The sequence below is a fragment of the Heloderma suspectum genome, chromosome 3 (assembly GCF_057233095.1).
Source record: "Heloderma suspectum isolate Gila_16-S chromosome 3, 16-S_ref, whole genome shotgun sequence".
In the NCBI taxonomy this organism is placed as follows: domain Eukaryota; kingdom Metazoa; phylum Chordata; class Lepidosauria; order Squamata; family Helodermatidae; genus Heloderma; species Heloderma suspectum.
In genome coordinates this window covers 311,556,128-311,571,858 of record NC_139460.1, presented here as the reverse complement: position 1 = coordinate 311,571,858, position 15,731 = coordinate 311,556,128, and the positions used below count along the sequence as shown (strand labels likewise).

Here is a 15,731-nt window from a genome sequence, read left to right as displayed (position 1 = left end):
TGATTATCACTAAGTGGCCTCAGTGGCTAGAAGTGACTTTGTATCAGCTTAGGATGCAACCCTATTGATTGCACCCTCAATGATGGGAAGCCTCCAAAGTCGGAGGCTTCCAATCATCCAATGCAAGGCAGGAGGAGCAGCAGAGGTCCTTTATGCCTCCATTGTTGTGGAGATGGACCCGTACGACTGCCATTTTGCACATTTAAAAATCAGAAATCAGGAAGCCACCATCTTGTGTAAAAATGGTGGCTCGCATCGAGAAGTGGGCAGCTGCAGGTTGCTCCTGCACCATGTGATGCTCACCAAGCACATCCATGAGAGCCCTGCAGCTCTGTGAGCACCATCCAGGGATCCAAGCAGGGGGGAGTCTGTCAGACTCCACCCCGCTCTTGGGCACTCGCAACATCCCTACAGAGATATCCTTGCGAGAGGTGGGGGGGGGGGCGTTGACATACACATTTGCAGATTATATTTAAAAATCAAATGGAACAGAACATGGATTCCAACTAAAGTAGCAGTTTACAAATGTTCAAGAGTAAAAGAAAGATGGTTATGTCTACGATGGCAGACTTTGCATACTACTTATGATAGCCTTGTGATCGTTACTCAGACTTCGGTATCCTCCCATTTGGATTACTGCAATGCATTATATGCATTATACATAGGGATGTATGGACTGTGTAAAATCTGCTCCATCTGTGTTTTGTGGATTGTCAGGCACCTTTTGTTTCATCATCCATTCGCAGACAGGTTTTATTTTTTTTTCCAATATGCAGAAAAATATGCAAGAAATTCCATAAGAGGGTTTTCAACAATTTACATAATTTACCTTTGTATCATTGAGTGTATTTGTCCCCATTCCATTCAACTTTTCCCCATGTATATTTACTAGTCTCATTAAAAACATGTGTATTTTCCTACAAATAAATATGCCTAAATTTCGGGAAAGAAAAAGAAAAAAAAAAAAGATCCAAAAGTCCATGGATTCCATGTGGTCTAAGGTTAGTCCACAGTGGATTCCGCAGGATTCTTATAAATCCAAGCTCATTTTCATCTGTCTTGAATTTCTCCAGCATCCCTAATTATACACGGGGCTGCCATTGAAAATGGTCCTGAAACGTCCATTAGTCCAAGACAGTGTGATTAGTGGGACTGGTTTATATGATCATATTATGCCAGCACTTTGCCATCTGCACTGGACACTAACCCATTTCCAGGCCCAATTCAAAGTGCTAGTTTTAACTTTTAAAGCCCTAAATGGCTTAGGGCCAGGTTACCTGAAGAAGTGTCTCTTCCCAAACTTACCTATCTGAACTATAAGGTCATCATCCAACACCCTTCTCCAGGTGGCCCTGTGAGGCAGGCAGCTATAAGACACAGGGGCTTTTCAGTGGTGGCACTCTGACTGTAGAATGCCCAGAGATGCTCGCCTCGTTATGTTATTTCTGACACTGGATGAAGTCTTTAAAAAAAAGTCTTGCAGGCATTTTAAGCACTGTTTTAGTGCAGAGAACAGGCAGATGGATGTGGAACTAGGGGCAACTGAATTTCAGACACTATTAGAACCATAGTGCAATCCATGTGATACAAGGATTGGGAATTACATGCAGACGTGCCACAGACTAAAGATCTCTACCTATCTCAGTTAGCATCCTGATTTGAGAGAAAGCCTTCTCCCATATTGACCTGCTTGGCTGCTGTAATTATCATCAGATATCTTTCTGGTGATGCCACAATCTGCAAATGTCCAGCTGGCAACAACCAGGAAGAGGGCCATTTCTGTGGTGGTGCCCACTCTCTGGAGTATCCTTCCCCCAGAAACAAAACATGTGCCAACTCTGATAGAGGTCAGGCACATTATGAAGACTTTTTTATCTGCCTCGGCTTTTGATGATATGTAATGTCTGTTTGTTTTCAGATAGCCACTGTTCATGTTTTTATATGTTTTAGTTATATTGTATATTTGTATCTTTATATTATGGTTTTAATCATGTAAACCGCCTGGATATGACAGGTGGTATAAAATATTTTCAAAATAAAATAGAATAGAATCTGAAAGATCTAAGTAGCTTGCACCAGCACAACATCAACTGTATTAATTCAGATGGGAGATATGTATAATTAAGTAAACTTGAAGTGGTAGGGCTTTGTCTCTACTGAAAGCCATAATTCTCCTTCCATTTACAGGTGGCTATGCTTAATTATACAGTATGCTCAACAGATGGGTCTTCAGTTCGGGAGGCCTGCAGATATTTGGAACTCACATTTCCCAAGAGCAGGTGTAGGTACTTATAATTTTTTTGAAATGTACATGCTTTCCTCCCATTGACAAATAAAGTATATTTGTGTGTCTCTCCCCCCCCCCCCCCGGCAAATGTACACATTTTTTCCACACACATTTTTTTTTCTTTTGGCATGTTCTATTTGGAGGACCACAACTTGTTCACCCCTCCTTGAAGCGGAGATAGCAAGGACTGAACTGGGGACCTGCCACTGATTTATAACTCCTCCCCTTTAAAGGTAAAGACCAGGTTGCAACCTGGCAAACCTCCCCACAACCCCATGCTCCCTAAAGAGTCCCCCTTTTCAAGAAACTTTTGAAGGTTTGATTCCTGTGCTGTCTTTTGATTCCTGTGCTATTTATTGTTTTGCATTATATTGGTTTTTTTGTGTTTGTGTGTGTGTGTATGTATATATATATATATATATATATATTTGTATTGCATTTTATATTTTTAACTGTTCTCTGGCATTATAGGTTTTTTTATTGTTTGTAATCCACCCAGAGAACATTAGCTATTGGGTGGATTAGAAATGTAATAAATAAATAAAGGTTACAGTGGTATATAGCAGGCCATCTTCAATAACTATAAGAACGCATTTCAACAATCCAAAACTACACTGGCACTATCTGCATGTGTCTGAAACAAGCAGTAGACTCACTGAAAAAATATAAAGAATTCCAGCCTTCACTTAAGAAGATATAAAATGTAATAGAGATGGATCATGCCAAGAATTGCGTCATATAGCAGGCTATATCTTAAATGTTTACCCACATCTATTTAGCTTGTTTTGAGACCAGCATATGATACATCATTGCAGTGGTTCGTTTAAGCCTCGATGGAAGCTGTTTCTTTCTGTTTCATTTTCACACCAAAATGACAGAGACAAATGGTCACATTACCGTGAGAGTTCCTTTGGCAGAGTAAGCAGCATAGGCGTACAGAAGGTCTTGATTGTGAAGCTTTGGGGTCTCCTTGTTACACAGCTGTCCACTAGGATAAAAGCATTCTCCAGTGTTGTTCAGAGTCACTGTATTTGGAGAAGAGCCTGGCAAGTCAAGCAGGACAGAGTAATTTACAAGCTGGACATCTTCAAGGCCATAGGATGTCCATTGAACCAGAAGCTTCATTGCAGTATCTCTGTCTTCTTTTCCATGCAGTTGAATCAAATCTCTGAGAAGAAACAATAACAACAGTACTGGATTAATAGGTTGGGTTTTCCAATAAGAGAGAAGCTTTTGATTGCTTTCATATGATACCTGGAACCCCAAAACTCAGCACATGGGGTGTTAAATCTGTTTCAACCCAAGGGCCAATTGCATTTTGGAGAAGCTCTCAAGGGCCACATTCCAGTTCTAGGTGGGGCCAAAGGCAAACAGGGCAGGGCAAAAAGTCCAAAAGTACCAGCATAGTTTAGTGCAAAGCTCTTACTGCCACTAATTTAAGAGAGGCATTTCAACCGTTTAGAATGGAACAATACCAGGCCAGGAAAACACCAAATGATCTGCAATCGGGGGAAAGAGGGTAGGGCCAGGGAAACAGGGAATGGCCATCTGGGCACCCCAGAAGGCCAGACTGGGACCCCCAGTGGGGCAGATTGCCCTGCATGCCAGAGGCTCAACACCCCTGCATCAGTGGAACGGAGAGGGAGCTGATTACCCTTCTCCACTGCAGCCCCCTACACATCCTCAAAACCTGCTCTGGGGGGTTGTGGGATCCTCTGGAGCAGAGTTTCAGGGAACACAAGGGGGAAGAGCAACAGAGAACAGCTCATTGCATGAGTGGCCTTCGCTTTTGTGATGTTGGCTTCTGCTCCTTGGGTCTAATTCTTTACATCAGAAGAAGGTGGAAATACAGCATCACAAATTACAGAAGACTAAATCCATAGAAGGACAATGACCCCCAAGTATCTTTAAAATGGACTCTTCCCTCACCACGCTGGAGGGGCTCCTTGCATTCCATACAGGATCTGGCTGAGGCAAGGAACCAAATAGTGGGATGGAAACCTTGGTCAGATACAGCAAGGCTAATTCTCAGAAAGCAGTTGAGGCAGATGTAGAGAAGGAAGATGATGGTGGGATTGGTTGGCTCGAAGAACCAGAAGACATTACAAGGTCAAGCGAGTAAAGCAGGAACAAGGGATAGCATTTGTGAGCTACAGATGGAGGTGTTTGTTTCACAGACAAAGTCTGCTGACAGGAAGGGGCATGATTTAAGGTCAGGGAAGACAGAGACACAGTGGAGAGGGATGGAGCAAGGCAAAGAGTCCACAAAGCTATGGGTCCAGAAAAGTTCACAGTTTCCCAAAGAGCTCCAGTGGATGAAAGACCATGGTTTCCACCTAGCTTCTGGGAGTCTACTCATTGCCTATCCTTGACATCTCCTCTCCATCTCCCATCCTTTTTGATGTAGATTGGTAATCCCTCTGGACATGCACTGTTTCCTTATATGTCTCTTCCTGCCTCAATCCAGGAATGACGCACTGAGCTTCCAGCCAGGTCACATGAGCTCCACTTCCCACTAAAGCCATTGGCACCTCTTACCCCCTTAAAAAGTTGATCTTGAAGGTTTGGGGGCCCTTCTGAATAGTCTCTGTTGCAGCATGAGGAGGTTGAATGAGAAATACTGAGAGCCCACCAGCATATCAGCATATGGGGGTCTTTGGATGTGACTCTTGTTGAAAAACCCAATGGTCAGAGCCCAGTTTTCCAAAAAAGAAAATGGCATTCACCATCTGTGGTCTCTTTTAATACCAAATAAAGTGCACGCGCGTGCACACACATACACACACACACACATTTCAAGCACAGTGGGTTTGTTTATTTATGTATTTATTTATTATATTTCTATCCCACCTTTTTTCCTCCTTAAGGAACCCAAGATGGTGTACATAATCTTCCTCCTCCTCCATTTTATCTTCACAACAACAACCCTGTGAGGTGGGTTGGGCTGAGAGTCTGTAACTGGTGAGCTTCCAGTGAGCTTCCATGGCCAAGCGGGGACTAGAACCTGGATCTCCTGATTCCCAGTCCAACACTCTAGCCACTACACCACACTGGCTCTCAGTTTATGTTAAAGACTTGTGAGCAATTTTCAAGAGAAATAATAGTTAAAGGTCAACTCTTTGGATTTAATCTTTTCCACTTTATCTCCAACAAGTCTTCAAACAGACTGCACAAAATAGACAAGTTAATCCAATCACCAGTACATTACAAGCCAGTGATTTCATCGGCTTTGCCCTTTAATGCAATGACACAAACTTGGACAGTCCTAAAATGCACAAAGTCATTTGATTAACACAATTGCTACTTGAAGAGCCACATTTCCCACAGGTATTGGAAGCATTAATAGAATAAATAATGAAAGGAAACTCATCCCATACAAATAAGATTGAGGCACTCCCCACCAGCCAGCACTTTCTTCATCAAGGAAGGTAATTTTAAATGAAGAGTACAATTACGAAATTGTTCCTTTCATTGCAGAATGAAAGCTGCTTCCTACTCTGTAATTAAATGAATATGCTATTGAAACTTTAGTGACAATATATTTGATTGAATTAAAGTAAAGCATGTGCATTCCTTATTTACTCCATAATTTCTTTACAGAATATTAAAAAACAGATGCAAATCATGTCCTAAGTTTTATTAAAATGAATAAACAGGTATTAAGTGTTTTTCATTAGTCTTGGGAATCATTTAATCTAGCAAACAAATGCTTTGGAAGTTTTACTAGCAAGATTAAGGCTGTGATCCTAAGCCTTCTTACTAGGAAGTATATCCCATTAGGCTAAGCAGAACTTTCTTCTAAGCAAATATTTCAGGATCATTGGGCTGTAAGCAATATTTATCCCTGGTGGGCAATATCCAACAGGGTCACTCCACTGGTTCCATTGCACTCATGGGAGTGACTGCTTGTGTGCAATGGGGCTTTTGCACTTCTAAAAATAACCCCAGAAATGAGCAGAAATGCTCATTTCCAATTGGGATAGAACAATGGGCCCCTTTCTGCGAGCTCCACTGACTTGCCCTGCCTGCTCTGGAAACTAGTATTTCCTATTGTTACGGCTTAGTTTTAGAAGCATGAAAGCCCTGTTCCATGAACAGTCACCCCCACAAGTGCATGGGCACGATAGGATACTACCCAATGTTTGTAAGTGGTTCACAGATGTACACTTCACTCCCCTTTAGGTTTACAAGTATGTGTTATATCTGGTTCCAAAATTAGATAATGTTTCTCATGAGTAGGGATGTATGGACTGTGTAAAAACCACTCCATCTGTGTTTTGTGGATTGTCAGGTGCCTTTGGTTCCCATCTAGGGATGTACGAAAGTCACTTACCTTTTCGAAGGGTGACATTCACGGTGGGGGGGAGGTGCTCCGTCCCTCCCCCCAAAATTCTCCCCAGCCGGCTCCGCTCCACGGTGACTCTGCAGAGCCGCCGGCTGGGGCCACCCGCAGCCAGACATCCGGCTGCTGGGCAGCCTGCACAGGGACGCAAATGGTGGCTGCCGTAGCCTATTTACGTAGCCTATCACGGGGGGGGGGGAAGGGGTAAGCAAATGGCAGCAGCTACAGTGGCCACCATTTGTGTTCCCTTTTTTTTGCCATGATAGGCTATGTAAATATTTACGTATCCTATCACGGCAAAAAAAAAAAAAAAAAGGCTACGCAAATGGCGGCCACCACAGCCGCCACCATTTGCGTTCCCTTTTTTTTTTTTTGGCAGTGATAGGGTAGGTAAATACTTACGTAGCCTATCTCGGCCTCCGCAGGGACACAAATGGCGTCCTTGCGTTAGCAGTGATAGGCTACGTAAGTATTTACGTAGCCTATCATGGCTATAATGAAGAAGCAAATGGCGGCGCGAATGGCAGCAGGTAAGTGCTCCATTTCGCACGCCTTTCACGGGGTGGGGGGGCGGGGGGCTTCATTCTGCCATGGATTTCTGGGGGCCGAATGCACTGGCATTCTGCCTCACCGAGATCTGTGTTGGAATTCTCTGACATCCCTAATTCTGTCGTCCCCACACATTGGATTTAATTTTTTTTCTTATTTGTTTATGCAGAACATAAGCAAATAATTCCATAAGAGGGTTTGCATCAATTTACATAATTTACCTTAGTACGTATCATTTAGCATACTCGTCCCCCATTCTATTCAACTTTTCCCCATGTATATTTATTAGTTTCAGCAGAAATGTGCGTATTTCCCCACAAATAAATATGTGTAAATTTTGGCAAAGGGCTGGATGTGCCCAATATCGACTGATCTGGGAAGCTAAGCAGGGTCAGCCCTGGTTAGTACTTGGATGGGAGACCACCTGGGAATTAGGCTTCCTTCATTGAGCAGGGGGTTGGACTTGATGGTCTTGTAGGCCACTTCTAACCCTATGTGGAAAGTAAAAAAAGAAAGGATCCGAAAAGTCCACAGACTGCACAGCCTGAAGGGGTCGGTCCGCAGCAGATTCCACAGGTCAGATTCTAAGAAATCCAAGCTCATTTGAGTCTATCTCAAATTTCTCCAGCATCCCTAGTTTTGAGCAGATCCTATTGAAAGCAATGGGACTTAAGCTAGTTCCAACTTAACTTGAGTCCCATTCTTTTCAATGGGATTTATTTAATCACTTATTTAACTAAGTCAGTACTCATGGTGTTCATTAGCTTTCAGCTGGACAATTTGATCCCTGTAGGCTGGTTCACACATGCATGATAGATGGATGGATGGATGGATGGATGGATGGATGGATGGACGGACAGATGGATGGATGGATGGATGGATGGACAGATTTGATTTCTCACTGCCTGATTTCTCAGCAGTTGATGATGGGATCTGAATGTGTGGGCAATTCTGAATGCAAACAGGAGCATTTAAAAAAAAAAAAAAAGTTAGCAAATTCCTGAACTTGAAATCACGTTCAAACAAATGCACTTAAAAAACAAACACACAAGTCCATGCTTTCATCAATGGGGGGAAAGTGCACACTTTTGAAAAAATATGCACAAAAAAGCACATTTCCCCATTCAAGATGCACACTTTTCCCATTTCTCAATGAACAGAAAAACATGTCACAAACAAGTATGGGAGCAAGATAAACTGAACTAAGGAGTGGCGTTTGGATAATCTCTGTGAAGCTGAGCATCCCTGGCTCTCCCATCCCTAGGAGTGCCGTGAAAGCTCTACCTGCTGCATCTGCAGAATGTCCCATTGCTTAACCCAGTAATTGTCAAACTATGTTTCAGGGAACTCTGGGATTCTGGTTAACGATGTGTTATATGGTGCATTCTAAATGCACCCAGAATGGCTTGCTGTATTGGCCCCAGGAGCATAGCCACGTCATTTGTAGTGTTAGAGGGGCCTAGAGATCCATAATGCTTGCTTAAGCTCATTATTATTGCAATTCCCTTGCTAGTAAGCCTCTGAGCATGTGAAGATGAGTCAAAGGGCTGATAGCACAGCCTAGCACATTCCATACTAATGAGTGAGAGTGTTATCAAGCACTCTGCCTGGGAAGCAAAGTTTGTTTACAGATGGCTGTGCTTGAGAATCAAACACTTCTAGCCTATGCAGGGAATGAACGCTAGGGGGTGCTTGCTACTGTCGTGCTGCCTTATTGCTGACATGTATGGTATAAAACCCATTTGACCCCATGGCTCTGGGTTCAGAGAAGCTGTCTGATCCAACCATTGGGTATGCCTGTGTGCTGTATGTTACTCAATAAAATACTCCTTGTAAGTAAACCTGGATCTGATTTATCACTATCTTGGCACCTCTAAATTAAGAGTTCAGAGCGTACTGCGGGGGTGATACATTTGCATGAACTGAATGCGCAGTATGCTCTATGATCCTCCACCACATGCAGAGGTTCCTTGGCCAATAGACATACATGGAATTTGTTCCCTGAGAACAGAAAGTTTGAAAACCATTGGTTTAACCTGCCTAGAGATGAATCACAAGAGATTGTAGTTTGCAATCTGTACCATAAAGCTCCAGCAATCTGACTGATATTGTGCAAGGCAGTAAAGAGGCTGGAAGCCTCCTGAAGAGGATAAAGCAATTTGTCTGTACAGCTCATCAGGGCACAACAGCCATAATGCTAGGATTCCCTGCCAGTGCAGCAATGTGACAGCCCCAAAAGGTGGAGGGATATGACTGGTCTCTGAAGAAAAATGAACGCTTGCAGGATGCAAGAATTTTCATACAAAATAAGAATTCATGGGGAGAGTAAAGTGGCTGAACTAGAATGGCTGACATGGAGTGGGGAATGATTTGCTGTAACAGGATATTCTTTCACTGTTACTTCATAAAACAGAGAAGTGAAACAGTCCAAAGGAAAATGATCTGATGGGAGTTGTGGTCCACATTTTTTTATTATTATTATAATTAGTGCTGTGCCTAAAATTTTGATTCTTCCATTATTGGCATTTCAGGGTGGGGGTGAAAACTCTGGTGAAAGAGGCTGGGAGAGATGAGAATTTTGGAGACTTTTCTCCTTCGGGAGAGGTTTCCACATACCTTTTTAAGTGTAGGCAATTCTTGGGGGGGGGGTCTTATGTCATTCATTCATTCATTCATTCATTTAAAAAAACCCTCTGCACTTGCAGGAGCCCAGGACTCTTTTCCAGCCTGGCAGGTTGTTTTTTTTTTCTGAATTCCCAGGAAACCATGTGACCACTTCCTCTCCAATAGGCATTCAGGAAGAACTTCCAGCTGGACAAGAGTCCTGGGCTCCTGCAAGTGCAGGGGGTATTTTTAAATGATGATGATGATGAAAGATGACCCCTCAAGAATTGCCTACACTTAAAAAGGTATGTGGAAACACTGTCCCCTCCCCAAGAGAAAATTCTCCAAAATTCCCCCCTCCCTGCAAAAGAGGCAGGGCAAATAAAAAGTTTCCGAAAATAGGGGGCAGGATTCAGCACAGCACTAATTTGGATTGGTAGGGTATGGTAGGCAAAGCCATCAGAGAACCTGGTGACTAAAAAGTGAAGTGGGATTAATCAGAACTAGTGATATCGGAGGAATCTGTCTGGGGGGTGAAGATCACTTAGCTTTAATCAGATTGGCCCCCAGACTTTGGTTCGCTTTCTGCCTTGAGTCAGGGCTTTTCATAGATTTGCATTTAAAAAAAAACAACTGCGGAAAAAGAAATGTGCCCAAATTATGCAAATTGTGGCCATAGTTTGCATGATTTGTGCAAATTACAGCTGAAATTTATGTACACAGTTTGCATAATTTGTCCAAATTACAACTGAAATTTGTGGCCAAAAGTTTTGCAAATTGCTTTTTTTGTAAATAAACCTGTGGCTCGGCTCACAAGTGCAAGATGAGTTGGGGGCAACACGGAAATCTGGCGAGCCCAAAAATGGCTGGATTTCCCAGTGATGGACATCCCTAATCAGAAATGAACTGGAGCCAGGCAGGAACTAAACAGGAGTCAGGAGTCAAGCTGGTATGTCAGGGTTGGGGGCCAAGCCAAGGGTCCAAAAGATTATCATTGCCCAGGCAATTAACAGGAAGTCTTTATAGCTCTTCCTATTGAGGAGAACCAAAGGCCAGCATGAGTGGGCAGAATGCAGTTCTCAGGAACCCTTCACTGTGTAGGGCAGGGAGTAGGCAATCTGGTGCCCCCAGAAATTTTGGGTTACTACTCCCGTAAGCCCCAGCCAACATGCCAAATAATCAGGAATTATGGGAGTTGTAATCCAAAAGTTTTGGAGGGCACCAGATCTAAGGAAATGCTATAGAGCCAGTGTGGTGGACTGGAGTTTTGGACTGGGACTCTGGAGATGTGGGTTCTAGTCCCCACTTGGCCATGAAGCTCACTGGGTGACTTTGGGCCAGTCATTTGGGCCGGCCTAAGCAGGGTTCTTGTGAGGATAAACTGCAGATGGCGGAGGACTATGTAAGCCACCTCAGGCACCTTGCAGGAGGAACAAAGGCAGGTTGTAGATGATGATGATGATGATGATGGAAAGGGCCTTGCTGAATTCCATTTCAGAGATGCTCTCACGGATCACATTCCACTAGTGGGTGGTACCAAAGGTACCAGGTGTGGGCCCAAAGTACCAAAAATGCTAGCATGTTGTAGCTGAAACCTCTTAGTTCCAGCAACTAAACCTTAAGAGAGGCATTTCAACTAGTACTGTGCCGAAAATTTCTCCCCCATTTTTTTTCGACCATTCTAATCCAGTTTTCATAGAAGAGAAATTGCTTTCAAAAACTTTAGAAATTCAATACTGAAGAAATTTGTGAGAAATTCTCAAGGGTTGGATCTGGGTGTCTTGGGTTAGCTTACTTTGGAGGCAGCCGAGGAGTGAGCACAAGTGTCCTGTCTGTCATTGTATAATCATCTCTCTGGCCACCTGTGGCCTCCTCAGTACGGATGGTGCAAGCGTCCAATTGGGGCTCGTAGCCTGGTGAGAAATCACCAGTTCGGCCCCCCAGATGCCTGTTCGCAAACCCGAGCTCTTGCCTGAGTCTCCGTGTGCTGAGCTGGGCAAGAGTGAGGGCACCCAGTCCCTCAGCAAGCTGCCTATCACTGAGAGGGAAAGAATGGAGCACCCCCTTGCTACAGCAGCAGCAGCGTGGGACAGGCTGGTTGTTATACGCAAGTCTCTTGTGTAAAAGAACCAGCCTGTCCCTCATTGCTGCCGCTGTAGCAAGGAGGAGAGAAGGAAGCACCTATCCTCTGCTTTCCCCCACCCCTGCTACAGTGGTGGCAGCAGCTGTGTGTGACAGGGTGGTCATTTTATGTAAATCTCTGACACTTACATAAAATGACCAGCCTGTCCCTTGCTGTTGCCGCTGTAGCAAGGATGGGGGAATGAGGAGAGGTGCTGCCTTCTTCCCCTCTTATTGTCAGGAGCGCCCTAGTTGCCTCTTGCAGTCCCTTCCAATAGCCAACTCAGGACACAGACGAGGAGGATTCTTTCCAAGGCTTTATTCCTTTATTACTTTATGACTCTTTCAGATACTAATCACTAGCGACTAAGCAAGGAACAGCACTGGGGAAAAATAGCAGAGTAGCCTAAGCTCCAGGTAAGGCAGTTGGTCCCCGTTTGAAGGAGAACCACGGGAAGACCCTGAACTTATGGGCTAGGGAGAGATCCTCCCTCTTTCCCTTGGGTCCTCGGGATGCGACCGTTGTTTGCGCGCCAATTAGGGATGGTGGAGAATTTCTCCATGAATCTCGGGAGGCCGAATGCCAACGCATTCGGCCCCCCGAAATTGTTGGTGAAATTCTCCGCCCCCCCACCCCGGGATGGGACTTACCTCCCTCAAATGTCCCTCTTGGCGGCGGGTCCCGGCGGGAGTTCGTCAGCGGTTCGTCAGGGGGGGTGGCCAGTCTTCCGACCAGCTGCTGCCGCCGCCATTACAAAATAAAGTAAAAAAAACCCCAAACACCCGTAATAGGCTACGTAACGATTTACGTAGCCTATCACGGCTAAATTTCCAAAGTCAGTCGTGATAGGCTACGTAAATCGTTACGTAGCCTATCACGGGTGACTTTGAAAAAAAAAAAAGCGCGTACGCAAATGGCGGCGCCCATGGGCGCCGCCATTTGCGTTCCTTATTTGGGCCCGGTAGTTTACGTAAAGATTTACGTAGACTACGGCGAAAATAAGGGCAACGCTGCCTTGTTGTGGTGAAGGGGCTTGCGTAACTCAGTGAAGCCATAAGCTATGCCGTGCAGGGCCACCCAAGACGGACAGGTCATGGCAGAGAGTTCTGACAAAATGTGGTCCACTGGAGAAGGAAATGGCAACCCACTCCAGTATTCTTGCCAAGAAAACCCCATGGAACGTATCACAAGGCTAAAAGATATGACGCCGGAAGATGAGCCCCTCAGGTCGGAAGGTGTCCAATATACTACTGGGGAAGAGCAGAGGGTATTTCCAAGTAGCGCCAGAAAGAGTGAAGCGGCTGGGCCAAACCCGAAAGGACACTCAGCTGTGGATGTGTCTGGTGGTGAAAAGAAAATCCGATGCTGTAAAGAACAATATTGTTTAGGAACCTGGAATGTCAGATCAATGAATCAAGGTAAGCTGGAGGTGGTCAAACATGAGATGGCAAGATTGAACATCGACATCTTGGGAATCAGCGAACTAAAATGGACAGGCATGGGCGAATTTAATTCAGGTGACCATCATATCTACTATTGTGGGAAAGAATCCCTTAGAAGAAATGGAGTAGCACTCATAGTCAACAAAAGGGTGGGAAAAGCAGTACTGGGGTACAATCTCAAAAATGATAGAATGATCTCAGTACGAATCCAAGGCAAACCATTCAACATCACAGTAATTCAAGTCTATGCCCCAACCACTGAGGCCGAAGAAGCTGAGGTTGATCAGTTCTATGAAGACCTACAACACCTTCTAGAACTAACACCAAAAAAAGATGTCCTCTTCATCATAGGGGATTGGAATGCTAAAGTAGGAAGTCAAGAAATCACCGGGATAACAGGCAGGCATGGCCTTGGTGTACAAAATGAAGCAGGAGAAAAGCTAATAGAGTTTTGCCAAGAGAACATGCTGATCATAGCAAACACTCTTTTCCAACAGCACAAGAGGCGACTCTACACATGGACATCACCAGATGGTCAATATCGAAATCAGATTGATTATGTCCTTTGCAGCCAAAGATGGAGAAGCTCCATACAGTCAGTAAAAACAAGACCTGGAGCTGACTGTGGCTCAGATCATGAGCTGCTTCTTGCAAAATTTCGGCTTAAATTGAAGAACGTCGGGAAAACCACTAAACCGTTCAGGTATGACCTAAATCATATCCCTGATGAATATACAGTGGAGGTGAGGAATAGATTTCAGGGATTAGACCTGATAGACAGAGTGCCTGAGGAACTATGGACGGAGGTCCGTAACATTGTTCAGGAGGCAGCAACTCAATCCATCCCAAAGAAAAAGAAATGCAAGAAAGCAAAGTGGCTGTCTGATGAGGCTTTACAAGTAGCTCACGAAAGAAGGGAAGCGAAAAGCAAGGGAGAAAGGGGAAGATATACCCAACTGAATGCAGAGTTCCAGAGAATAGCAAGGAGAGACAAGAAGGCCTTCTTAAATGAACAATGCAAAGAAATCGAGGAAAACAACAGAATGGGAAAGACTAGAGATCTCTTCAAGAAAATCGGAGATCTCAAGGGAACGTTTTGTGCAAAGACGGGCATGATAAAGGACAAAGAAGGCAGGGACCTAACAGAAGCAGATGAGATTAAGAAGAGGTGGCAAGAATACACAGAAGAACTATACAGGAAAGATCTGAATGTCCCTGATAGCCATGATAGTGCAGTCACTGAACTTGAGCCAGACATCCTAGAGAGTGAAGTCAAGTGGGCCTTAGGAAGCATTAATAACAACAAAGCTAGCGGAGATGACAGTATTCCAGCTGAGTTATTTAAAATCCTAAAAGATGATGCTGTTAAAGTGCTGCATTCAATATGCCAACAAATCTGGAACACTCAACAGTGGCCACAAGACTGGAAAAGGTCAGTTTACATTCCAATTCCAAAGAAGGGCAACGCCAAAGAGTGTTCAAACTACCGCACAATTGCGCTCATTTCACATGCCAGCAAGGTGATGCTCAAAATCCTACAAGCTAGGCTTCAGCAGTATGCGAACCGAGAACTACCGGAAGTACAAGCTGGGTTTAGAAGAGGCAGAGGAACTAGAGATCAAATCGCCAACATTCGCTGCATCATGGAGAAAGCAAGAGAATTCCAGAAAAACGTCTATTTCTGCTTCATTGACTACGCTAAAGCCTTTGATTGTGTGGATCACAACAAACTGTGGCAAATTCTGAAAGTGATGGGAGTACCAGACCACCTTACCTGTCTGCTGAGAAACCTGTACGAGGGTCAAGAAGCAACAGTAAGAACCAGACATGGAACAACCGATTGGTTCAAAATTGGGAAAGGAGTACGACAAGGCTGCATAATGTCACCCTGCTTATTTAACTTATATGCAGAGTACATCATGAGAAATGCCGGGTTGGATGAATCAGAGGTCGGAATTAAGATTGCTGGGAGAATTATCAACAACCTCCGATATGCAGATGATACCACCCTAATGGCAGAAAGCGAAGAGGATCTAAAGAGCCTCTTGTTGAGGGTGAAAGAGGAGAGTGCAAAAGCTGGTTTGAAACTCAACATTAAAAAAACTAAGATCATGGCATCTGGCCCCATCACTTCCTGGCATATAGAAGGGGAAGAAATGGAAGCAGTGACAGATTTTACTTTCTTGGGCTCCAAGATCACCGCAGACAGTGACTGTAGCCATGAAATTAAAAGACGCTTGCTCCTTGGGAGGAAAGCTATGGCAAACCTAGGCAGCATAGTAAGAAGCAGAGACATCACCTTGCCGACAAAGGTCCGTCTAATCAAAGCTATGGTTTTCCCAGTAGTAATGTATGGCTGTGAGAGCTGGACTATAAGGAAGGCTG

At 44.2% G+C, this 15,731-nt stretch overlaps 1 protein-coding gene across 2 annotated transcripts in view; it reads right to left on the bottom strand.

The window, feature by feature from the left end:
• NAALADL2 (N-acetylated alpha-linked acidic dipeptidase like 2) overlaps positions 1–15,731 on the bottom strand; it is a 1,211,675-nt gene that overhangs the window by 740,361 nt on the left and 455,583 nt on the right. For both annotated transcript variants that reach the window (XM_084847509.1, XM_084847508.1), the window contains exon 3: positions 3,185–3,455. In XM_084847509.1, the coding sequence (XP_084703635.1) occupies positions 3,185–3,455 (271 nt within the window). The remainder of the gene's footprint in view (positions 1–3,184; positions 3,456–15,731) is intronic.